We start from the raw sequence: 26737 nt of genomic DNA on the forward strand, positions 1-26737 counted from the left end.
GCTCCTCCTTTGAGCCCTCTGGCTGAGGAGGCTGCCTCGGGTTCTGCCGAGCAGCATGGATACACCCACTTGTGAAACAAAGAGAAATTCCACCCACAAACAATGGGAAACACATCAATGTGTTTCATAAGAAATGAAGACAATACAAAACTAATAACATTTATCAATGACTCAGCTGTTGGTGTCACTACCCCAGAATCACAGAGAAAATACCATGTAAAACATATCAGTGTGGGTATGAAACTTCACTAGTTCATTCAGTTCATCTTGTGCACATGAATAACCAGACATCAGTTTGGAAACAGAACATTCTGTGCCGCCCTACATCTCCACCTAAGCTTAATTATGACTTCATCACCTGGTAATCTTTTCATGGGCAGATACCCGTGATCCGCACACCTATCAGGTCAGACAAGAACTCTGAGTAAAACCGGTTGCATTTAAATAATGTGGTGTGTCTGCAATCGTGACACTAAGTTGTTACAACAGCTGTCATGGAAAACAAGTGTGAATCAGCTTGGGAAAACCCTAAGACAACAATCACCAACCAATCTTACCTAAACGCTCCCTCCTCAGTGTTTGTAGCAGTTTGGAGGCATAAACTGTGGCTCCTCTCTGTCTTACATCCCTACATGTACATAGTAGCAAATTATATGCATAAAATGGGATGTTTTCTGTTTCTTTGTGTGAAAATGTGTGCCATCAACATGAATCTGAATCAAAATACCTGTTTATCTGAACATCCCAGCCGGGCTCACAGCTCTTAAGCCAAAGAGCTCACAAATCAAGGTTGTTTTGTAATATTCTAGATAATATTCTTATAAAGACTGCATATTTTCCTTTTTATTCCTTCCCTTGTTATCTCTGATCCAGTAGAAACCTCTGCAGGATTGTGACACATTGTGCCTCAAGTATTTGAAGTATTTAGGCAAAGTCTTACAAACAGTTTCAGCTGCAGCTAAGAGTACAAATGGTTGTAAATGTGTGCTGTATGTTAGTGTTAGGACCCTTTGGTCCCCAGTAAGTAACTTTTGGTTCCCGGCTTCCAAACGTTTCAGAAACCTAGCTTGTTCTCGATCAACTGTAAATTAGATAATAATGGACATTATTAGTTGTTCATGTCAGAATGTGGGCTGTGAATAGTGATTACCTGATTAATTAAAAACTGAGAGCTTAAATACACAATAATCATCTGATATTCTGGTAACAGACTGAAGATGTGATCGTTTAGCTCCTTGCTCCTTTAGAACAGTTAAACCTTTAGTAGTAATGAAAACTTTCCTTACTATTACAGTTGTGGATGCACGTGGTTAAGGTTTCAAAGAATGTGGTCAGTGTTTGTGTGTAAGTAATCTCTGTGAGTTGAAAGGTCCAACTGCTCCAAACCCTGTTTCCAGCTATTTTCTTTCCTGTTCTAGGCTTCAGATGACCTCAGTGAGAGTGGATATGCTTCTGATCATCTCAAACCTTCTGCTTGTTAAAGAGGCAATCACGCAATATTTCAGTTACAAAGATGACAGGACTGTTTCAAAAATGGTAGGAATAAAGTTTTATTTTTCATATGAAGGGGTGTTTTGGATTTTTCTTCTTTTACAAGTAGTATGTTTTTGATAAAACTTGCAAAAAATCTTCTAGCATATTCCAAGAATGATGGACATGAAGAGAAGGGGATTTATTGCTGAATGTTAAAATGAGGACACGTTTTTTATTTCATTTTATTATTGTTATTATTATTATTATTTTCACCGAGTGGAAAAAAAAGATTTGCTTGCTGCTTTTTCCATGCACCCAACTACCAGTACCACTAGGACATGCAGGGGATTTGGGGTTGAGAGGAGGGGAGGAAGATGAGGAGGAGGAAAAAGTAGGTTGGTAGGTAAAAAAGACAAACTGCTTGACAAACAAACATGAGAGGGGCTGTGTGAGTGTGTCTGTGTATGCACGGTTTTGTGTGTCTGTGTGCTCAGTGTGTGTGCTTCATTGTGGATATGCATGTATGTGTGTGAGAGAGGTACGTGTGTTCGTAAAAAAGGTGGGTGGGAAGCGTGGGGGAGGGGTGGGGTGGGGTCGAGGAGAAAGAGGGTGGGGTTGTCAACAATTCGACTAGCTCTAGAAGCACACTATCCTCACTTGCAGTAATTTCAAATCGTTTGCAAATCCCAGATTGATTACAGTGATAGTAAGACAAAACTAGCCAGACCACTGGGCCGTGAACCCAAATTGTATTTTCATATCATACGATTCCCCCTAAATCTGAGGGGATAATTTCTATATCTGTGATCCATGCATTGCCTGTGTGGGGGGGAAAAAGAAAGAAAACAAAACTCTACATATTGGAAATGAAGTCTAATCGGGACACATTGTATCTAACACAGTATCATTTTCCTCAGTGAACTTCAAAGGGTCTCTCTAAGGGTCTCAGAACCTGATGTACATCTGCAGTGGAAGAGTTTCTGACATGATCGGACTACTGGTAGTGTGCTGTTTGGTTTTACTCACTGGACTTAACTTTGTCTGCTAGTTGCTTCTGTAAGAGGGCGAGGAAGACGTGACGGTGAGGTTGCGATGTGGTGGGTGGAAGGGGCAGACAGAGACACACATAACAGATCATTCAGTCAGTCAGTGTGACCAAGCAAATAAAGTTCAGTTGATAAAAGGTATAGGAATGCAAATCAAGGATGCAGTAATCAGGATTATCATATACAACCGTGTGAGCTAACTAAAAAGGTAGAATCAGCCTCGGAAACTCTCTTCCCAGCAATGTGAACCCGCACGTGGTGCTTTTTCCCGATCGGAGCAGCACCGTCACTAGTGTGACAAAATGTGCGCCCACGTAGCTTTCGGTGGGATATCCTTTTTTAAAAAGAAAACAAACAAATTTTTTTTTAAAAGGAAAAAGAGCGAAAATGGGAAACCCAGAGGGAGATCCACCTTTCAGTGGTGGGGGCAGAATTCCAAGGTTACGCCCCTGCATCAGAGCGCAAACAGATGCCGTCTCTGCACAACTTCATCTTTTTAACACGGCTACACACATGCTCACTTAAACGCACACATAACTTCTTGAAGTTAAAGAAAAAAGTAACTGAATCCGCCTACTGATTCCAAAAGTTTAATCAAACGCGTTGTTTACCGTCCTTTAGCCACAAGTAAGCGCAACAAACCTGATAGATGGCGAAAAGAAGGGGAGTGAGGGGATGTGGATCTGACCTGCGGACTGAACTGTGACTGAGATGACGTGCGTTCTCTGCTTTGAGTCTTTTTGGCTGTGATGTGATGGGGAAGTCCTGAGACACAGTGCGGCTCTAAGCTGCTGGCATAGGAAACGAGCGGGCTAGGCAGTCCACGGGAGGCCAGAGTCAGGCTGGATTACAACTGGATTGGTTAGGTTCGGTTTGGATCGGCAGCTCCCTGGCCAATGACTGCTCACGGAGGGAGGTTCTTACAGTGCAATGGAGCTTCTGGCAGCGTGAGGATCGGTGGAGAGGAGCGTGACAGTCAAACAACAGAGATCACACCCTCCAAGGTGAACAGAGGCGCCAACCGAATGAGGCTTCATGAGGCGTGCAGAATGGATACAGGCACGCACACACACACACATACAGTACATGCACACTACAACCACCACCAATGTCATGGCAGCACCCTGAATACCTACACGAGGAATCTGGAGTCACTTTCTCTCGACAACTCCCCAACGTTCCTGCTTTTACAGCAATAACAAGAAATGACTGACAGGCAGCGAACGAGGACATAAATGACCGATGTGTGTTCATCCGAGGAAACTACCCTACACATCTTGGTTGCGTCAGTGACTAAATGTCCCTGTGAAACGAGCGCATCGCGTGGGTCATACTCATGTAAACAGACACCTTTTACACAGGAGGAATCAATATTGCATGATGACATAATCAGATCACAGTTCAAAAAGAGGAAGATCCCAAATCAGAGAAACAAACCAAAGCAAAAGGAAGGAAGAGGGTTGGTCTCTATAAAAACGAGGAGTCTTTATAAGAAAGGCTACAAAAACTCAATGGGACCTCCGACTTCAGCATACAGCAAAAGGCACCACAATATTATTCTATTTATCTAACTTGTGAAAAAATTGGCACGTAATTCTCTTATTTTTTTCATCTCTCATAATGCTGTAAATCAAAAAACTTTACATATAAATATCCCCTCCCCCCGTTATAAAAAAAGTCTTTGCTGTTAGCTAGTAGACAATTTTTGCTGAAATGAAAATAAATATTTCATTTGTTTAGAATATCTGTCTGTTATACAAAATAAAAATATTTCTCCTAGGTGCAGGTCTCTAGTCCACGGGTTGTGTGTAAGAGGAAGGGGAGTGTGTGAGGTGGAGAGGGCGGGAGGTGGCGGGGGTGTAATGGTGGGCGTCGGAGGGAGGTTAAGTCTTAAAGGGGCATGTTGTCAGCCTTGGAGCGCTGCGACTGGGAGCCGCGGCTCTGCCCGTTGCTGCGCGTCCCTGGCCGACTCAGCCCGCGGTGAGTCCGTGTGTCTGCACCGGATGACGAACGGAAACCCGGGACGTTTAGAGGCGGGTCCATGTTCATGTTCTGCATACTGAGGAAAGGCGTGCTCTCCCCGTGAGCATCCTCTTCCTCCTCGTCCTCTTCCTCCTCTTCTGACTGGCTGAAGCTCTGTGAGCTGTAGTCCCGTAAACCCGCCGAGCGCTGTGAGATATGTCCGTTGAGTCGGTTGCGTCGCGGGCGACGCCGGCTTCTGATGGGTTCCCGTGAAGAGGCGTACTCCTGTGTCGTCTCATAAGCCTCGTCATCAGGGAGCCGGTAGGGGCTGGACGGTAGACTTCCTGTGCTCTCTGTCAGGTAGGGTCGTCGTGGACGTCGGGGCTGCCTGTATAAACTTCCATCCTGAAACAGAGAAAACACAGATTTCTTAGAATGGCTGAACAAATTTACTGACCCACTGGTGTGTTGGTCTGCCTATGCATACAAGAGAAGGAGGTCCTGCTGTGAAGCCTTCAACTGAGCACACTTCACCATGTATATCAAGAGACTGCATGCTCACATGGTAGCAGCTTGCTAATCACAAGGTGGATTTGGCCTAAAACTTACACTTCAATATCCTCCCAATTTACTCACCTGGGGACCATAATTTACAACATTAAGCATTAAGTTAATGTTGTCTGTGAAGGTTCTCAGTCATCCAGGTCATCGTAGTCAAAGGAGCTTGCAAAGAAAAGCATCTGGACTTCTTTAAGTTACTTGAAGACGTTTCACCTCTCATCCGAGAAGCTTCTTCAGTTCTGAGGTCAAATGGTGGAGAGTCCCAGATATAAACCTAGTGGGAGTATCCCCCCACAGAGGGACAAAGGACCCCCTGATGATCCTCTAATCGCCTGAGCCAAGGTGTGAAACTGGGTGTGGGTCCCAATCAGCCAGAGTTTCGGGTGTGTTCATTGTGAAACCTGGCCCCACCTTATCATGCGAATTCCTGAGGTCAGATGGCCCAGGATGTGAGTGGGCGTTAAGGCGTCTGGGAAGGGATCTCAAAACTGGATTATAGATGGCAGAGAGTTGGTGTCGTAAACCCCCGCCTCTGTTCAAAGATGGTCGCTCACAGTGGACATAGATGGCTTCTTTCACTCCTCTTTCAAACCATCTGTCCTCTCTGTCCAAAATGTGAACATTGGCATCCTCGAAAGAGTGTCCTTTATCCTTAAGATGCAGATGGACTGCTGAGTCTTGTCCTGTGGAGGTGGCTCTTCTGTGTTGTGCCATGCGCTTGTGAAGTGGCTGTTTGGTCTCTCCAATGTAGAGGTCTGGGCATTCCTCGCTGCACTGTACAGCATACACCACATTGTTAAGTCTGTGTTTTGGCGTTTTGTCTTTCGGGTGAACCAGTTTTTGTCTGAGCGTGTTGCTGGGTCTGAAATGCACCGGGATGTCATGCTTGGAGAAAACTCTCCTAAGTTTTTCTGATACACCGGCTACATAGGGGATGACAACGTTGTTGCGTCTGTCCTTCTTATCCTCCCTCGCTGGTGTCTGGTCTTCTTTTCTGTGCCTCTTTGCTGACTTTAAGAACGCCCATTTAGGATAGCCGCACGTTTTGAGTGCTTCCTTTACATGTGTGTGTTCCTTCTTTTTTCCTTCAGGCTTAGAGGGAACATGTTCTGCCCGGTGGTGTAGGGTCCTAATTACTCCAAGTTTGTGTTCCAAAGGGTGATGGGAGTCAAAGAGGAGGTACTGGTCTGTGTGTGTGGGCTTCCGGTAAACTTCGATGTTGAGGTTTCCATTCTCTTCAATGTGCACAGCGCAGTCCAGGAAAGGCAAACAGTTGTCCTTTGTGTCTTCCCTGGTTAACTTGATGTTTTTATCCACAGCGTTAATGTGCGCAATGAAGGATTCCACTTCTTGTGTCTTGATTTTGACCCAGGTGTCGTCCACATATCTGTACCAGTGGCTGGGTACTCTTCCTTTGAAAGAGCCAAGAGCCTTCCTTTCCACTTCCTCCATGTAAAGGTTGGCTACAATAGGTGACACGGGGGAGCCCATGGCACAGCCATGTTTTTGTCTGTAAAAGCCTTCGTTGTATTTGAAATATGTAGTGGTGAGGCAGAGGTCTAACAGTGTGCAAATCTGATCGGGTGTGAAGTTGGTCCTGTCCTCCAAGGAGCTGTCTTCTTGTAGTCGTTTTCTGACAGTCTCCACGGCCTCCGTGGTGGGTATGCAAGTGAAGAGAGAGACTACATCAAAGGACACCATGGTTTCATCTGGATCCAGGGTAAGTTTCTGGACCTTGTCAGTGAAGTCGGTGGAGTTCTTGATGTGGTGTGGGGTGTTCCCCACAAGAGGAGCAAGGATGGTAGCAAGGTGTTTAGCAATGTTATAAGTGGCTGAGTTTATGCTACTGACTATGGGTCTGAGTGGGACAGCTTCCTTGTGGATTTTAGGAAGTCCGTAGATGCAGGGTATGGCATCCCCTGGGTAAAGGCGGTGATATGTAAGGCGGTCAATAATTTTGTCCTTTTCAAAGTCTTGAAGGCAAACTATAACTTTCTTTTTTTTTTCTTTTTTCTTTTTTAAGTTAATGTTGTATTTTACAAGACGTAATTTTAGCAACTGAGATCATAAAGCTATAAGAAAGCTGTTTAATGATGTCATAAATCAGGGAAGATGGTAAATGGACTGGTTCTTATATAGCGCTTTTCTACTCATCTGAGCACTCAAAGCGCTTTACACAACTTGTGCATTCACCCATTCACACCCATTCGCACAAGCACATCTTTCTAAGTGCTTCATAGCTAACATTCACACACATTCATACTCCGATGGATGCATCGGAGAGCAATTTGGGGCTAGTATCTTGCCCAAGGATATTTGGTATGTAGACTAGCCAGGAATCGAACCACCAACCTTCCGATCAGTGGATGACCTGCTCTACCACCTGAGCTACAGCCCCCTGAAGCCCCTTTTTCTTTGTACACTTCTGTTTGTAACCAGTCACCCCCTGCTGGCAATTAGAAAAAAAATACAGGTTTAAGGCACTTCAGGCCCTTTGGCTTTCAATCCAGTTCAGTTAATATAGCACAAAATCACAATAACAGCTGCCTCGAGGCATTTTATATTGTAAGGTAAAGACCATACAATATTATAAGGAAAACCCCAACAATCAGCAGGGCCCCTTTGAGGAAGCACTTGGTGACAGTGGGAAGAAAAAACTCCCTTTTAACCAGAGCCAGGCTCAGCCATCTGTTTATTACATCAATCTTTTGGTGACTTTCGGACATTAGGCAGCAGTTACTGTTTGTGATGCTAGTTTTGTGATGCTATTCTGTCCGTGCCACAGCAAAAACCATTATATTTCACAATAACCCCACAGAAGGTTGAATGCGGCTTCACGAGCCTTGGCTCAGCTTTGTTGTCAGCAGTATCGGTGCACAGAAAGTAAAGAAAGACACCTCTGTACAGCCTGCATTCAAACACATGCTGTAGGGAGAGACTATGTTAGTCATGGTGGCTTGTTTACTTCTGGTAAATCAATTATACATATGGTTTGTGCTGAACATGCAAACATTATAAGGAAAAGCAACTTGGGGACAGTGAATGCCCACACAGAGACTGCAGGTTACATGCTAAGTTCTTCTTATAACTAACAGATTTTTTTTTTAAAACAAAGAATTTTTTATATCTTCAATAACAGTAAAGCTGGGGAAACAGATGTGTGCTTTTGATATAGGCTATATATTGTATATAGGCTTACGTACATCAGGGCACCGTAACAGCGGTTGGTCATCGTCTCTGTGGTAGGCGGCAGCAGCAGGAGGAAGGGAGAGGGCGTGGCTTGTGTTGGGCGAGGTGATCTGAAAAGTGGGAACCTGGGGAGGCAGCGGGGGGTAGTGGAACTCCACTGGAGACAGGCGTGCTGGCGTGGTCAGTGCAGACACATACCTGGATGAGGTTAGAAAAACACAAAAAATAACCACAACTGTGTGCATTTTTACCTCTAACAGATGCTCATATCTGGTGAACACAATGTTCTCACTTTAACAATGCACTTAGTAAGTGTGCACTCCTGCATTATTGAGGCGCTCAGCTGCACCATCGGCTTAATCATGATATTTTGAAAGAGGTCACACATCTGTCTGTTCCCTGAAAAGCACCATAACACACACAAAAACCAACCCTCATTGTGATCTGTAAGTCTTTGAACTATGGAAGGAAAAAACTTCACACAGAAACAACAGAAGCAACCAACTGGCTCAGGTTCACCTTTTTCCCCCATTAAGTGCCAACAAACCTGCTTAGTCAATCACAAGAGTATAAAAGACATTACTTCTCATGTGCATTCACTCCAACAAGAACTGAATGACTCCTGCCGCTCACTGAATTCAGCTTTACTTGTGCATCCGTGTCCCATATTCTGAAATACTACTTATTTATTATTATGCAGTATTAACATCCATCCATTCATTTTCTTCCGACCAAATGAAGATCATGGGGAAGCTTGAGCCTACTTCAGCTGTGATAGGGAGAGAAATGAGGTCCACCCTGGACTGGTCACCAGTCTATACCAGAGCTAAAGCTGGTTTTATGGTGGAGCAGAGGTAGCGTGCTCGCTGTCCGCTCTAGTCCAGAGATAAGCCCGTCTGCCTGAAGTGAGCTCTGTTGTCAGATAGAGGCAGTGTACAAAGGCTACGTTCACACTGCAGGCGAAAGCGCATCAAATCCGATTTTTTTGACCCTATGCGACCCATATCCGATCATGGTGTGACAGTGTGAACGGCACAAATCCAATATTTTCAAATCCGATCTGGGTCACTTTCGTATGTGGTACTGAATCCGATACATATCCGATGTTTTAGAAAGCGACTGCTGTTTGACGGTCATGTCGCATTAAATCCGTCTTTTACGTCACTGACACAAGACAGATGCCAATTATCAGCGCCGGAGAAGACATCGCGAACGCTTCCTGGCCATCCAGCGTAGATGTCAGTGAAACTGTTGGGAAGACAACGTTGGAGAAACGTGAACATTTTATTTGTTCTGTATAATCTGCAGATTCTGACAGAAATCTGCAACTATCCTTTGAAGCACCGCTCCTCTAAAACAGCAATAAGGATCATTATTAGGTTATTTACATTATTATGTAAATAACAAAGTAACTTAAAGCAAAAATTGGGAAACGTAAAGTCCGAAGTCTTTATATTAAGGCCATCAGTCAAACAATACTGTTTGGTCTGGGTCTAAACAGAGCGCGTTGTGTGTGACGTCTTCTTTTGCGCATGCGGCCGCTTTGAGCGTTCACACTAGAGCGCGTTTGCTGTCGCATTTTATTTGTAGTGTGAACAAGCAGACAAAACAATCGGATTTGATCAAAAAATTGGAATTGAGCATTAAGACCTGCAGAGTGAACGTAGCCCAAGTGTGTGGTATGACGAGCCTTGGGCCACTCTTGCTTGTACTGTTGTTGATCCATGAGCCAGACGCGGAGGAGAGAAGTTATAATATGCAAAGAGCTGAAGTGCAACTGAGTGTTAAATACAATGAGAAGTGTCACTGCAGCCTCAGTCTGTGCTTTTCATGTTGTAGTTTTTGATCTTTGAACTTTTTTCAGGGTTCTCCTGTTCCGGTGAACTCTGCTGTCGCCCCGTTTCTCTTCTCTTTACAAAGTCATGGGTGAAAAAAAATAAATAAAAGGTGTCACACCTGTGTATCAAAACTAGGTGAGTAGAATCACCTAAACAACAACAAACATATAATAATAATAATAATAATAATAATAATAATAATAATAATAATAATAATAATAATAATAATAATAATAATAATAAACTGGATAACGCAACTGGATAATAATTTGAATTGAATGGAATTGCCTTCACCACTGCTATATCTTTTTACACATTATTATTAACAGTGTCTGGGTGATATAGTTCTTAAAAAAGACTAAAAAAAGAAAGTCCTAGCAATTAATTGCCACTTGGTGTCGCCAGAGAGTGAAGGGCCTACTGTAGCAAGAAACACAGCCAAGCAAAAGTGTTTAAGAGCCACTGAGCAAGTTCCTTCTCCCTCCAAACCACAGTGCACAGCATTTCCACTTTCTCTACCTGTCACTGTGAGGTGAGTCTCTTAGAGAATCGTAGGAGTCCCCGTACTGCATTCCCGGTCCCGACGCATCCGTACAGCCCCAGTGGGCGGCCCTCCTCGCCATGCATGCTGGGCTGCTGCACTTACTGGTTCCCACAGAGCTGGAGAGCCCACCTGACTGGCAGTCTGAGTTCATACTCTCTGTTCGCTCCATGCTCCACGTGTGCTCCTCGTGTCTGCAGGACGAGTTTAGAAGGTTATGACAGCAGCGGGGAGGAAGGGGGATACAAAGGGAGACTGAAGTTAGTACTGCTGATCCCACTGACATTCAACAGTCACCTGTGTTAAGCATGAAAACAGAGCATCAGGACTCATTTGTGTTGTGTTCAAGGTGGTTAAAGCTACCCCGTGTAGCTGCTGTACTTTGTTGTGCAGATATGTGCTTGCCGTGTACTGAAAGCTATTCATAGCAGATGGAGCGGATGTTTTTACAGTGATCTAGCAGGCATGCCAAGCTAGGCCAAAGCAGCAGCCAGTACCACAGATAAGGGGCACGGGGTGTGCCCAGTGGCTGTGGTTGCAGTTAGAGCTCAGTTAATGAGTTATTACTCTGCCCTCTGGTGGTGAAGTGACTAATCAATCTGCAACTATGGAGAATCTTTTCTGCTTTAGCTGCAATTTGCGTAGTTAGCTCTAGCAATATAAGGTCACACAGACAGTTTATATTGTATTTTATATACCTGTATTATATTCAGGAAATTATTTACTTCAAAAGTAAAATTTGAAGTGAAACTGACCGTATTAACTATACAACACAGACTGTGATTTCTGCAAGTCCTCAGAAAACATTGCATATAAAATTCTTATCAGGTCCTGTTGGTACTGTGGGTACGAGGTAATAAAGGAGTAAAACCTTTCAGTATCTGCATAAGTAATGAGTACCTTCAGAATATTTTGAAGGACAGGAGAAACAAATTATACTGTATTCGTAAGTACTTGGTACATGCACATCCTGCAGTTCCTTACAGAGCTTAACAATTTTATCATAAAAAAAGAAAACACAAATATTTTTGAAATCTGTCAAAAACCTGTGAAAAAATAACATTTTTATACCCAAACTTTGACACTTAAATCAGAAAATAAATCAAACGCGACATTCAACCACTAAAACTAATTTTTCTGTTAAGTAGGAACAATTACATATATCTGTAATTTGGTATCTTAATCTTAAAAATTAAATGTGCTTCTCCTCATTTACTGTAAAACAGTCAATCTTGAAATTCATGGATAACAACAATAATTCTATCTTAGCATTAAAGTGATCATGTCGGTTAAAGAGGTTGCACAAACTGGTGGATCAACCATTACAGAAAAAATGATTCTGGTAATTAACCAATAATGTTAAATTAGTGCAACTGCGGCATGAACCTTACACTCGATGGTGTTCTATTAAATTTGTTATGCACTGTAAAGTACGTACGACAGCCCCCAGTGGATTTCCCAGATGTAGTAGTCACACACCAATAACAATCCGATTATTTTGACTGAGGGTTGAATTGTGTGAACATTGTTTTAGTATGCTGCCCACCTTTATCTGTTTGGTGTTTACAAGAATGTCTGCAACAGCTCAAAGATAAAATGTGCTCCAACTGGACAAAGACTAAGGATTAGCAGAGACCTGTTCTTTTGCTTGGATTATGTGTCCATGCTGACTGCAGTGTGTGTACCTGGAGGCATGTGAGGCAGTGGTAGAGTGGTGGGAGCGGGTCGACATTCGACTGCCTGCATAGTTGCCTGCACCCTCGGCTCCGTGGCTGATCACGCACTCGGTCGTAGGGACGCTCTTGGAGATGTACTGAAAAAATAAAACATAAAGGGCGTTTGATTACTTAGTTACCTTCAAATCAAAACAAAAACAAACATATGGACAGGGAATTTTAAATGTAACTACATCAGGGCGTTCTGCTCTTTCCTCTTCACTGTTTTCAGCTTTGCGTTTATGTTGACTCATGCCTATTGTATCTCCACCAGGATGCTAGGTGTTTTCTGCCCTCTCTTTAACATGTAGCTAGCTGCGTGACACCAAAATTTCCCCATGTAGTCAGTGAATCACCGTTTTACTCACATAAACACTTTGCTGAAGGCAGACCTTAACTCAAGTTTTAAATCGAAGTCACGAAGCTAAAAAAAACTCCAGCAGGAACATGAACCAGCTGAGTCTCTGTTGGTGTCTGAACATCCAGGCCTCCTGTCTTTTTCCTCTTCGGCCGGTCATTAGCATTAATGAATATGTGAGGGTTTTCTGGACATCTTGACACCCAAATCCTATTTCTGGGATGGGTATATTTAATTAAAAGCACTGATATGTCTGGTTTTATTTTAATAAATGCTGTGGGGCTTTGATATAGTGGATTTTTATGCTATATCAGATCAGTAGCTATGTTTGTAAATTAATTGCTGTTGAATCGCACAGCAAAAAGTCAAATGAAATCAATTTGTTACAGTTGCAAACACTCTGGTTTCAACTTAAGCTTAAACAGCTTCTCTGAAAGTAATGATGATTTGCAAAAACAAACTAAAATTAGGGCTCCACTCAGCTGAGTGTTATTATTGTTTGGACTCACGTCAACCATGGGGATCTCCTCAGGACCAGGGCCAGGATGATTTGGCCCATTAGCCAACATGCGGTTTGGCTGCTCCACACACTGATTCTGGTTTTGGTGTAGGTGACTCTGCATCTTCTTCCTCTGCTTCCTGGACGGGTGGTGATGATGAAGGAACAATAAGAGATCTACCAAACCGATATCCTCTTTTACTACTGAATTCAAAATATGCGAGGGGACGTGGTAGAACATGAGTAAATAGCATTTAGCTGGCAAAATGTGAATTATATGTATTTATATATTACTATTGTACTTACAGTCAGTGTAAGATGCCTGCACTAAAGCGTTTTTTTGGTCTATAAGATGGTAGCAGTTTCAAGATGCCTTCCTCCAATCATGTTATTTAAATGACAATGTTCAAATATGGTACTGTGCAAAAGTCTAAGTAGTTTAGTCATTTAAAAAAAATAGATTTGAGCAAATGTTCTCCAAGTTCTCGTGGTTTTTCAAAGTTTTTCTTCAAACATTGGCTGCTTTTTCATTTATTTTTGTTTCCACATAACAGAGAACTTAGCAAAAAACGAACTTTAAATTGTATCTCTAGGCTCTTTGTTACAAACAGGCTGTCACAAAACAAAATCATGTTCCTATTTCTTTAGTTGAATCTATGCAAAAGATCAAGTCTGACCAATTTAAAATAATCTTTTTCACCAAAAACTTAATTTTAATACATCTGTTTGCTAAAAAAGTGTCCATGAAAATTTGAGGAAACTAGACAAGTAAAGGGCAAAACACAAAACAGCAAGCCTAAAACAACATCTATAGTATGAACAGTATGTGAAAGTCACGTCCTTAAGAAACAGGCCCTTCACCATTCAGAAAGGGTCTCAGTGGAAGACTTGCTGTCAAGAAGCCATTAAGGAAGGAAAACGGTGAAAACGGCTAAAGTCCGAAAATTACACAAGAGCTGGACTGAGGATCGGTGGCAACAGGTGTGATGGAATCATGAAGCCAAACTTGAAACTTTTGGTTCAAATGTTGTCAAATGTATCCTATATGGAAGACGTCAGTGTGAGACACAGTGAGTGTCTAGAGTTATCTGTAAAACACGGTGGAGGCTCTGTCTTAGTGTCGGCTGCATTTCAGTCGGTTGTGTTGGGAATCATGTCATAACTGCTGGAAGTATGAACACAGAAAATTAGCGTCAGATTTTCATCCATTATGCAATACCATCCGGAAATCATCTGATTAGAAATGGCTTCATTTTTCCACATGATAATGATCCTGAATACACTGCTAGTATAGTAAAAGCATAGTGCATAAAAAACACACAATGAAACACTGTCAGGCATGGATTGGCCTCCCCAGAGCCCAGACGTCAACTTTACCGAAGCACTGTGGGACCATCTTGACAGAGAATGTAGCAAAAGTCAGAAACATCCAAAGAAGAGCTTTGAATGTCCTTCAAGAAGCTTGGAGAACTATTCCTGAAGACTACTTAAAGTAAGGTGGTAATATCAAATATTGACTTTTAAGCGCATTGGGATTTATTTTTGTCTTATGCACTGCATTTACGTTTAGTTTTGCAAATGTTTTAGAAAATCGCAGCACTTATTTTTCCTAGCAGAATACAGTGGTTCGAGATTTTTGCACAGTACAAATTTTTCACAAATAAAGATGCAGCTTCTTTTTTTCTTTAAATAGTGCACTCTAATAATGTCTTAATTAATAATATTTCAGTTCCAGAGGACAATTTCTGCAGAACAAATGCTTTCAGTCAAAGTTACTTAACATGCATGCAATATAAGGCTTCTGATTGTAATAGAGTACTTTTAGGTCTTTGTAATGGCACTTTTGCTTTTAACTTAAGGGTTAATTCAAAGGTTTTGAGTCTTTTGTATAGGGTGGAATCGTTTCTTTTTGCTTCAAAGACATACTTTGTTTTGCAGTAGGCCACCACACAAACGATGCCAACCACTAACAACGCCACACAGATGCCTGTGATCGTCAGCACCCGCCTCTGGTAGAGCTCCTCAGCCTCTGTGGATGCAAATATGCAAACACATACACACACATTCACACGCACATTTTACCATACCAAAAATACACACGCGCACACACACACACACACACACACACACACACACACACACACACACACACACACACATACAGCATGAGCACTATCCCATCTATGGCAACTAAAGAAACTGTTGTCCTCACTATGATCTGCTGTCATCGTGTCCCTGTGCTGTCTCTGTTCTATCAAATCACATGCCTTGGACTTTTAACGTTCTTGCAGTCACACAGTACTACACAACAAAGAGGAGTAATTATACAGTCTCACGACTATCATGAGGAAAAGCTGAGATGTAAACCTACAACCTGGCACAGACTTCCTGCTGTCTTAAACAAGTTTGTAATGGCCATGGGGATGTAATGCCACAGATGGCACTGGAAAAGATCTGATGCCATGCCTGTATGAATGGAGTCACACGAGACAAGTTGTCAAGATGGGGGGGGGGAAAATCAGGGTTAACACCACAGCGGCCCGAGAACCAGCTGAAAGTTTGGTATTCACATAGCTCGCCATCAGCATCACAAACACAGGATTTTTTGAATTAAAACAAGTTGACACCAGATTGACTGTTTTGCTGCCCCCTGGTGGTGTGACCTATTACAGCCCAACAGCGATGTCACAATTTACCACCTTAAGCTTAAGTTGAAGCTAAAAAGCGAAACATTTTTATCAAAGAAAAAGGTTTAAATAGCACCCATGGTGTTTATTTTGTTATTTTACAATTTTACAATAATCTAATTCATGGCTCATATTCTTGGGAAAAACTGTGAACGACTATACTATTTCTTTAACGTGCAAATCTCCTGCAAGAGTCCTTGTACATTGGGAAACTAACCAATTTCGATTTAAATGGACCCAACAGTACAGGCGTGGAAGTCCCCGTGGATTACATTAAACTTTATTTAGTTCATAACACAATATGGTGATGGCGCGTGAATCCTGTAGTGAATCCAATTCAGATTCTGGGGGCTGCTGCGGCGTAACACTCTGTGTCAGAACGAAAAGCACAAAACACAGTGCAACAAATAAACGGAACGTGAGAGGGAAGAGAGAGGGAATAAAAGCAGGAAAAGCAAAGTGGTGAAAAAGGAGGAAGCAGAAGGAAATACACAGAGGGAGAGGAAAGAGGCTGCAAGGGGAGCAGGGGCGTGTCCAGGAAAAAGGCCCAGGAGAAGAAAGAGGCCTGCGGGAACCAAAGACTGACCTGACTTTGTCCCCTTATCAACTAACTGGATTATCGAGGTCACTGCATTGTTAGTTATGGCCAAATTAACAGTAACTAACAGTAACTTTTTGTTTTCGTCAACCTAAATCAGTGTCAGTGCGCCCCAGGGCAGCTGTGGCTACAATGTAGCTGCCATCACCAGTGTGTGAATGTGTGTGTGAATGAGTGTAGATGTAGTGTAAAGCGCTTTGGGATCCATAGGGACTGAGTAAAGCGCTATATAAATACAGGCCATTTACCATTTAAATCTTCTGCAACACAAATATTTGTTTGTTTAAATGAGTTTCTTCTCAGTTTACATTAAAACTAATGCCGTTCAGTGGTGCCTGAAACCTATCATTAAACCTGCCAAACAAAACAAAACAAAACTCTAGACACGCCACTGAAAAGAAGGGAAAGGGGGGAGGGAGGGCACGAGGAGAGTCTCTAAATAAAGGGCCTCTGTAGGGATTGACGAGCCTACGAGAGCCTCGGCCCGGCATTGTGTGTGTGTCACAGGGTACTGATACAGAAAGGCAAAAGGAAATGGGAAGGCAAGCTCGCTGGCACAGTGGGCGATTTAGGACAGGCAAGCTCTTGACTCTGACACTGAGTCAATCAAGGGCATAATAATAAGGACAGACTATGTAGTCAGGCTTTTTTTGCTGGCTTTTGGCAGTGCTTTGCAAAAATGCTCGCAGCTTGCATGTTTTTGTTCGACGGGCTGCTGAAACCAATATGCACACTGCCAAAGCCCGGGGGACGAGCCAGTTACTTGTATTTATCAATGATGCAAAACATTCGCTGATTTTTCTTTTGGAGCAAAGAGGCAGCTTTTTGCTTTTCTGATATGGTGTCCAGATAAACAGTTTGGAGTCGTATCAGGAGCCCCTTACACTGAGTTTGAATGCACCTCTGCACGTTCTCTTATTATTGTATCCCTTCCCAATGAATTTGTCTCTTTCTCTAGTGTTGTTAGACCAAAAAAAGAAGAGTGCATGCAAAGACGGGAGGTTAGGTGTCTTAAAACCAAGTTAGTGGGCAGGAGAAAAAGAAGGACAGGTTGTGAGAGACCCAGTTGTTGGTTTTAGAGAGAAGATGGCACAATAATGTGTGACTGTGAGAGGATCTTGGCACATCCTTTAAGCACAGCAAAATGAATAATAATGTTCCATACCCATAAATTCAATTCTGAGAAGCTCTGCCAGCGCAGAAAGTTGTCGTGGTAAAAGGAAAGAGACACATAGGGTCAGGTGTAATGTCCACTTTGGAGCAGATATATTATTTCCATGTCCTGCATATGCTGAACCAGGATATAAGTTAATTATAGAGTGACTGACACGCGTACCGTCTAGTAACAGACAGACAACTCAGACAGCCTCAGCTCTGTGATCCCCAGAAATGACAGGAAAAACTAAACAAAAAAAGAAAAACCCAAACAAACGAAACCAAAAAACAGGCAGAAATCAAACACGAAGGGAGAAAATGAACCAAAAGCAGAAGGAAAGAGAAACAGCAGGCAGGAAAAGGCATGCAGAGACAGACTGACAAAGACAGCAAGACAAGAAGCCACATCACTTACTGCTATATTTACTAGACCTCATTTCTGGAGTAAACAACATTGGACAGAAACAAAATCAAAAAGGACAAAAAATAAGACAAAAAAGTAAAGAAAACAAACGATAAAAGCAGTGAGTTTCTCTCCAACATAAAAACACAGTACAGTCGATGAGGCCGACACAACAAATGGGGGTGGGTGCTGTAACTCATTCGCCTAATGGCAACTGTGTGCCTTTGCACTGATTCCAGCATACTTTCTGTATAACGCTGCTCTTAAAGACTCTCATAGGATTTACAGAGAGATCATCTCAGCATTCCCAATATTTCTGGCCTCACATGCATTACTGGCCAGAACAGTCCACCCTAACTTTTAACTTCTGTAACCTTGAGCACTGTGTGTTAATACCGCTAGAAAATGACACAAATTGATTTAAAACAGCAGAGGGTGTTCCTTCACCGTCACAGTGCAAAAGAAAACACAGACAGACTTCAGCATGAACACAAGGCTTGATTGTGGGGTCAAAAATAAGCACACGTTACATACAATAAAACCTGTTCTTGCTTTAAATGTGACATTATTCAGTATGGAAACTTCAGCAATAGACAAACAGAAACAAAAGCACAACATGAACGTGAAGCAACACTGTATAACCCCTGGAAACAAGAAGTTTTATCTCGGTGTGATTGCTTGGGCAGCTACAAGAAAGAGCTCGTGTGTTTCTGTACAAAAGAAGCCAGGTGCTAACTTTAAAACTGTTCATTCTTTAAGCAGAGATCTCATCCCATTAATTATGTGCCTGTGCCAATATTGGCCGACTGTGTTTCGCTATCACTGCCCATGCAATCACAGGAGAATGACCAAACACATTTCTTTCATCCCTCTGATTTAAACAAGTGTTCAACATTTTGGGAAATCCACATATTTGACTTCCTGTGCAAGTGGGTTTGGTTATGTGGAAACTGGTCATGTTTTTAATATGTTTTGATTGCTGATTGGAGCAAAAATGCTAACGATCGGAGAAAAGGGGACAACACAGTCCTGTCTCTCCAGGAAGACATTCGGAGCGTTGCGCTTGGTTGTCACAAATGAAAAATGAGAGCAGGGGAACAGGAGTTTCGCAAGTTACAGCAAAAACCTCTTTGAAAAGACGACCCTGACAGACGTCTAAACAACGCTGATATTTGGTTCAAAAGGAAAAGGTGAAAAGTCGTATTCTTAGGTTGCTGAAAAGACATCTGTTTGCACATCAGTCTGAATTCGTAGTGAACTCCTCTGAAAACGCATAATTTAACCCAGAACCTTCTTGCTGTCAGTAAACACTGAATTTATTAGCCCACCTCTTATGAAAACAGGGAAAAACAGCCAAAAATGATAATGCTATTTATTAGGGAAATAACAAACTAAATTTGTGTTTGGGGCTGCACACTGTGTGTTCAGAAGTGTAGGTAATTTACTCTAAGTGCGTATCTTAACCAAAAATATTAATGCGTTTTTTTTTCCTGATTTTTTTTAACAGTAAATTTGAAAATTCAGAGCTAAAAGCAAAATTTATATTTTAGTATTAAAAATATAACTTCGATCAAAGTGCTTAACTATCAGTGCTTAAGCAAAAACTTACCTTGGGTGGAGCTCTAATAAATTTGTACGGTACATGCACTGTATGAACATAATTTGATTTTTGCCTTGAAGGTAATGCAATACGCAGATAATCACTCAGTGGGCAGGCTGGTGAAAATATGTGGAATTCAAGTCTATGTAAATACGACCTTTCACCTTTTATTCTTCACCTAAATTTAGACTTACAGTCATCGAAAAACAGTCATTTGGTTCTTGTTAGATTTTAAAATTAGGTAAATATAAGCTCAGATGAACAACAACACGTGGCATATTAGACTGTGTTATTATTTACTTAACAAAATCTAAGACAAAATGCAGAAGCAGTGTGTGGAATTAAGGAATTAGGAGTTCAGAGGTTAAGCAGCAGAGCTGCAGCTAATCAAATGCACCTGAAAAACTGATCATCAGCAAGTGTGAGCACCACTATAAAAGCTACATTTTGGCAGTTTGCTGGTATTGAGGAAAATCTCGATCAGCTTAAAGATGCAGTTGTTGCTGCCTATCAGTCTGGGAAGGGCTATGAGCTCATTTCCAAACAATTTGAAGTCCATCATTCTAGAGTCAGAAAGATTATTCACAACTGAAAAACATCCAAGACAGCTGCCAATCTTCCCAGGAGTGGACATCAAAGCTAATTCACCCCAGGGTCAGACCATGTAATGGTCAGAGAAACTGCAAAAAACACAAGAACTACATCTCAGACTCTAAAGGCCTTAGTTAGCATGTTAATTGTTACAGTACAATTAGAAAACTGAGTCTTGTGTTTTGCCAGGAGAAAGCCTCCTTTCTGCAAAGAGAGCGAGGCAGTACGGCTTAGATTTCCAGACGTCCAGAACAATGTCTTTTGGACAAACGAGACCAAGGTGGAGATGTTTGGCAACAATGCACCATGTCTGTAGAAAACCAAACTCAGCACAGCAGCACAAACACCTCATAGCAACTGTAAGGCACGTGGTGGAGGGATGAGGACTTAGGTTTGTTTTGCAGTCTCAGGACGTGGGGACCTTCCACTCATTGAGTCATCTGTGAACTCTTCTCTATACCAAAGTATCCTAGAGTCAAATGTGAGGCCATCTGTCTGACAGCTAAAGCAGAAACTGGGTCATGTAACAGTGAATCCAAGCACAGCAGCAAAACTACAACCAAACTGCTGAAAAAGGGAAAAATGATTACTTAGTTTTTCACTTCCTTTTCACAGAGTGCTTCTGCATTTTGCTTTTTGATAAATGAATAGTGTAATATGACATATGTAGTTGTTATTGTATGTTAATAATTTTAGAACCAGCTAAGACCCATGTAGTTTTTATTAAGTCCTGATACATGAAACCTCAGAAAGAAAGTACTTTGTTTTTCACATGACTGTAAAAGGGAAGTCTTTTAAAGGGTAAAACTGAGGGGATATAAGCAATAGTGGCAACTTACAAAGAGGACTGATACAAGAATCTATGGCCTAACTTGGTATAACGACTGGAACATTTTAGAAAAAGCTTACTTGGCTCTGTTCAACACTAAATAATTTAAAAGGTAAAAACATTAACCTCTTAGCTCTACTGTTTGTCTGTAAATAACAATATTCCAGTAACTCACTGCTACTAGCATCAAAACCCCACAACTTTCAGTTTTTTACTTTATTTTTTACAATTACACAGTAAATATATAACAATTTAATTGACTATAACACTTTACTGTTTGGTGGTAGTAACATTTTGGTACCTGTGGACAGGACCAGGCAAGCTGTTTCCCTTTGTTTCCAGTCTTTGTGCTAAGCTACGCTAACTTGTTAGCTATCTTGGCTATAGGTTTATATTTAATGTATCTGTATCACATGAGTGGTAATAGTCTTATAGCTCTGTTCAGAAAAACAAATAAGAAAATTTCCCAAATGTTAAAATATTCAATTTATTCAAAAATTATGTGACAATTTCTGAATGTGTTCGAAGTGAACCCTACATGAAAAGTTCAAGCAGCGTTTAGCAATATGCCATAAAAATATTTTATCGGATGATCCATGGGTGCTTGTAGTGAAAACAGCTGGTAGTATATACACAGTATATCGTAAGCTCTTAACCGTCAGAAGAAATAACCTCTAAGATGTCATTTGAAGAAAGTCAGATCAATACACACTGAGACAGGCCCTCGGTTGAATAACGATGAATGGTGCTTTCAAACTTCATTACCTGAAGACTTAAAATGTTGAAATATTCAAACTCTAAATCTTATTTCCATTCACTTGCCAAATTGTTGGGATTTTGGGCACATTGTCACTGTTAGCAAAAACTGGCAGCTGTTCAAAACAATGTTGCAAGGACTCAACTTTCCAAAATGTAAAATCGATCCAAGATTTTTCTGCTAATAGATTCTATGCACATAGTTTTGCCTTGATTGCTCAATTCTGGCTTCTCTTTTTGCTGCTCCAAAACAAGCGGCACCAATGGATCATCTACAAAGAAAAGTGACAAAGCGATTCAACGAAAGCAAATAACTTCAACCTCCTGTGTTGCTCATTATGTTAATTCTCTGTCTCCTCTGTTTCTTTTAGTGCAAGCCTCTGGATCAAGCTGCAGCACGAGAACTTTTGGGTGTAATTTACATGACTGATGTGCAGAATTTTAAGATGTAAGACGAGGCATAATGCTTATTAAGTTGTTTATTTTGGAACTGTTTTGTAGATCCAGCGTACTTTAAATAGGGTTTCAAGCAGGTGAGCTGGCAGGAAAAATAGATGCAAATATTCCTACAGTGGTTGCTTCTGGTTACTAGAGGAGCACCACAGAGGAACCAGGGGAGACAGGGAGAGAAAAGGGTGGACACAGAATCATGCAAACATCACACACACGTTCACATACATACGATAACTCACATTAAACAGACGAGCAGGTATGCAAACACACACGCACACGCATACACTCCCTCCATTCAACCCCTCCAATGTAGCATGCAGCATCTCAGTGGGAAAGAGACAGACAAGAGCAAATGGACATACTGTAGAAATTGGCCATGACGGAGTTTTGACAGCGGTCCCCCGTATAGTCATTGGGACACCTGATGGAGGGAAAACGAGACACAGAGGGAGGGGAAGGAAGGTTAAAGTTACAGCGGGAAGAGAGAGGATAAAACAGGAGGAAAGAGAGGAGGAGGAAGACACAAGGACAGATAGATAAGAGGGGGAGAGAGGAAGGGAAGGAGGGAGACGTAGGAGAGGAGAGAGGTGAGGGATTAGAAACATCACAATCCACCAAGTACAGAAAGAGAGAAAGAGAGAGACAGAGAGAGAGAGAGAGAGATGACCTGCATACTGTGACATCACCGCCATCAATATGACATCACTGCTACAGTTCAGACATCATCACAGTCGTGGGGGTTGTGTGATGGTGGTGCAGGAGATAGGAGGGGTCAAACGCACAGCCGTTAGCCTCCAACCCCTCTCACACACAAACACAGGTGTAGACAAAACCCACAAAATGCATACATGAACAACTGCTTTATGGACTCCCACTCGTTGTACTGGAGAAATGTATTAAAACAATTTATTAACCATTATATAATATGCAAACATATTAACAAAACACAGCAGTCATGAACCTGATTGTGTCCAAACCTGTAAGTTTACAATGGTCTCCACTCAAGACCGATGCAGGATCTATATGTTAGCCAGCAGATATAATTCTGGGCTGTTTTTACACATATAAACAAGAAAGTGAGTTGTTTGAAAAAATGCAGGAGGATGATATGATGTAATCAGATGCTAATCTGTGAAATCACTGTTAGTGGAACACGTTTTATCATTTATCATGCTGAGCTCTTTTCAATAAATGCTCTACCCAGAGGAGCTACCATGTAAACGTCTGTGATTTTGTGCCTCACTTTACTCTTTGCCTCTCTGATCATGGTCATTTTGATGTTTGGTCCGCCATGTTTTTCTCGTCAATTACATTTTAGTTTTTTTGGTAAAGTGTGGGAAAACACAGTGACTGTACCCTGAGCATACATAGGTAGCAGATGCAGAGCTAAAGACTCCAAAGTTAGCTACGGTTTACCTTTTTTGTTAAAAGAGAGTTCTTCCTTCCCTCTTTTGCCAAGTGCTTGCACATACTGGATCGTCTGGCTGCTGGGCTTTTCTCTCTTGCTAATATTGTCGCATCTTTACCTTGCAATACAAAGTGCTTTGAGGCAACTGTTACTTTATTTTTAATTATTTTTGGTGAATTCAGCTGATTTCAGTGCTGGCTGGATGATCTTTCAAGCAAGGGAAAGATTGTTTTCAGTGATTAATTCAGTGTTTTCCTATTATATCGAACAGAACTAAACAACGGAAATGTAAAAAATTTGTCCTGTCAGGCGCTAACGCGTTAACAAGCTAAAGGCGCTAACGTATTAGCACCGTGCAGCACCTCGCATGGGGCAATCTGCGCTAAATCGCTAATGGAGATTTGCCGCGTTAATGCGGTTATGGCGTTAATGTCATTTTAATGAGATTAATGCTGACAGCACTAGTAAAAATTTAAGCTTGTGGGAAGAGAAATTATAACTGCACTCAGGTAGCTTAGCTGAGCTAACCAGCTAACACAATAAAATGTGACATAATGATGGCCGTTAATCACTAAGACAGAGTTAACTATTTTACAGAATAACTAATACATACACACACACTATATATATATATATATATATATATATATATATATATATATATATCCATCCATCCATTCGCTACCGCTTATCCTTATCAGGGTCGCGGGGGGGTGCTGGAGCCAATCCCAGCTGTCATAGGGCGAGAGGCGGGGTACACCCTGGACAGGTCGCCAGTCTGTCGCAGGGCTAACACACAAGGACAGACAACCATTCACACTCACTCGCACATTCACACCTAGTGGCAATTTGGATTATCCAATTAACCTATCCCCACAAACTGCATGTCTTTGGACGGTGGGAGGAAGCCGGAGTACCCGGAGGGAACCCACGCAGACACGGGGAGAACATGCAAACTCCACACAGAAAGAAGATATATATATATATATATATATATATATATATATATAAATAAATAAATTATGGCTGTTTTGCCATCATCAGCTGGCTATTAATCCGAACCATTTCACTGAAAACATCTCCTGCCTCAAATGTATTAATGAGTGTAATATAATCAATGCATAGCTAACACAAAGGTTAGACTCCAAACCAAAATAAAGAGCTGAAAGATACGAAAAATGCTCTAAAAGGCAAAGGTTAGCTGCAGGACAGTAATTCTCTTTGGGTGCGTCTCTACAGCGGCTGGAAAGGCAGGCCTCCCTGTTTGAGTCATGCTGGTCGTTAGTCATGCATTTTCCATTAAATGCAGTGTCCCTGCTCTGTGTAATGCGATGTTTATATGTACTCCATAAATAAATCATAAAGAAACGAGGACCTGTAATCATGGCACACGCTTAAAACCGAAGCGTTTTCCACAAGTCTAAAAAAATGAAAGAGCGCGCAGACAGAGAGAGACAGCCCTCCACAGTGTGTGAGCATGAAAACGGGTGGAATAGGTTTTGGTATTTCTTGGGCATAAATAACAGCAACAGTTTACATGCAGCTGCAGAACGTGGTGTTTTGTTTCTGGATGGGTGGCGAGCTGTCAGCAATACCACGAGCTAAACGTGATTCATATTCTGGCATCAGCCATCAAACTCACAACACTGAAACTGCAGCTCCTTGCTGCATCACAGCAACTAGAAAATTGACGCATGCCAATTATTGGTATTTTGGAGGCTAAATATTGATTTTGACATTCTTATATTAATCTTCATTGACTCACTAAAACACTACAGGACCCCAATTTTAAATAATGCCTTTCTGAAAATTAAAAAAAATCTCTGTAAGAGTACTTCAAATCCAGAAATGTCTTAAATTGTGTGTTATAATGGGTGTCGAGGCTTTTACCCAGCTGGGAATAATTGATGTAATCTCTTTATTGCTGTAATTGATAGTAGATCAGCTTTTACTGCAGTCAAATGAAAAATAGACATGTTATAGAATATCTTATTCAGCTGCAGTGCACATATGCTGTAGATGGATCATAACAATTGACCACAGTTTTATGATATCATGGGTGTGGCCCCATTACAGTTATTATAGGATGAAAGAAGCACTCTGGCGATTTCACCCAGGCCCCAGTAATGACCACACTGTATTTATTACAGTGGTCAACCAATTTATCCAGTTTGAAACGCAAGGAGCCTCGTCTTCCCCTCATGCACACACTGTCCGTATAACTGACTGGGTATCCTTTTCTCCTCTTTCTCACCACTAAAGAGACAACTTGCATTTTGAATCAATTACAGCAAAAACCCTCAGTAGAGCCCACTCAGCAATTTCCCAGAGAGATATAAATAGAGCAGAGAGAGAGAGAGAGCGGTGGGAGACACCGGGTGCAGATGCAGCCCTATGCCGGCAAAGCTTTTACTGTATATCATCTCTTTTCTATTTCTTTGCACCCGTTTTACCCTTTGCATTCCCATTTTTTTCTACTCTGTACTGTTCTTTCAGCCCCCAGATCAAGTGGAAAGGGGGAAAAAAGCTAACACACCTTTTGTTCCAACCATCTGAATGAATGTGGTTATATTCATTAGTCAAAGGGCTCATCAAATTTAACAGAAGAACCACGGGCAGTTATGGGCAAAACGTTCACAAGCCTGACCTCATGGCATTTGTAGATTAGATTAGTTTAGATTAAATTATCTTTACTGATTCATGAGGGGAATTTCGGCATTTTCCACCTATAGCTGTGAATACACGACATACTGTTCTATGCCAGCATTCAGACTGTAGTTTAGCAAGTTCACATTAATCAGAGCAGGGATCTGCAGCTTTACACAGAAAACCAGAGGCACACCGAGGTTTAACTTGCCCACAGCTTGGTGGGAGAATGTTTGCCTATGCTCATCTTTAATTTACCCTCCATACTCTGTTTAAGCCAGGGTGCCTTTCTGTATGTGCTGTCCTCCACTTTAACCTACGGACTCCATTTTGCAATACAGCATTACTTTCTCCTTCAGGGAAGAGGAGATTACAGGTTCCTGTGGTCGGCACAAAAAGAATTTTAGAGATGTTAACAGTTCTTGCTGC

The 26737-nt window shown here is 41.7% G+C and overlaps 1 protein-coding gene across 2 annotated transcripts in view; it reads right to left on the reverse strand.

Annotated features, from left to right (window-relative positions):
- Window positions 1-3989: 3989 nt before the first annotated feature.
- nrg2b (neuregulin 2b) overlaps window positions 3990-26737 on the reverse strand; it is a 70892-nt gene continuing 48144 nt past the window's right edge. Inside the window, exons 5-12 of one of the 2 annotated variants that reach the window (XM_084940414.1) lie at window positions 22617-22675; window positions 17633-17656; window positions 15109-15211; window positions 13193-13322; window positions 12296-12423; window positions 10589-10804; window positions 8246-8429; window positions 3990-4886 (exon numbers count right to left, since the gene is read on the reverse strand). In XM_084940414.1, the coding sequence (XP_084796540.1) occupies window positions 4410-4886; window positions 8246-8429; window positions 10589-10804; window positions 12296-12423; window positions 13193-13322; window positions 15109-15211; window positions 17633-17656; window positions 22617-22675 (1321 nt within the window). In that variant the 3' untranslated portion in view covers window positions 3990-4409. The remainder of the gene's footprint in view (window positions 4887-8245; window positions 8430-10588; window positions 10805-12295; window positions 12424-13192; window positions 13323-15108; window positions 15212-17632; window positions 17657-22616; window positions 22676-26737) is intronic. The other variant, XM_084940415.1, reaches the window with a different exon arrangement.

Source organism: Perissodus microlepis, chromosome 2 (genome assembly GCF_051167445.1).
Source record: "Perissodus microlepis isolate ML-2025 ecotype Zambia chromosome 2, ASM5116744v1, whole genome shotgun sequence".
NCBI classification, from domain to species: domain Eukaryota; kingdom Metazoa; phylum Chordata; class Actinopteri; order Cichliformes; family Cichlidae; genus Perissodus; species Perissodus microlepis.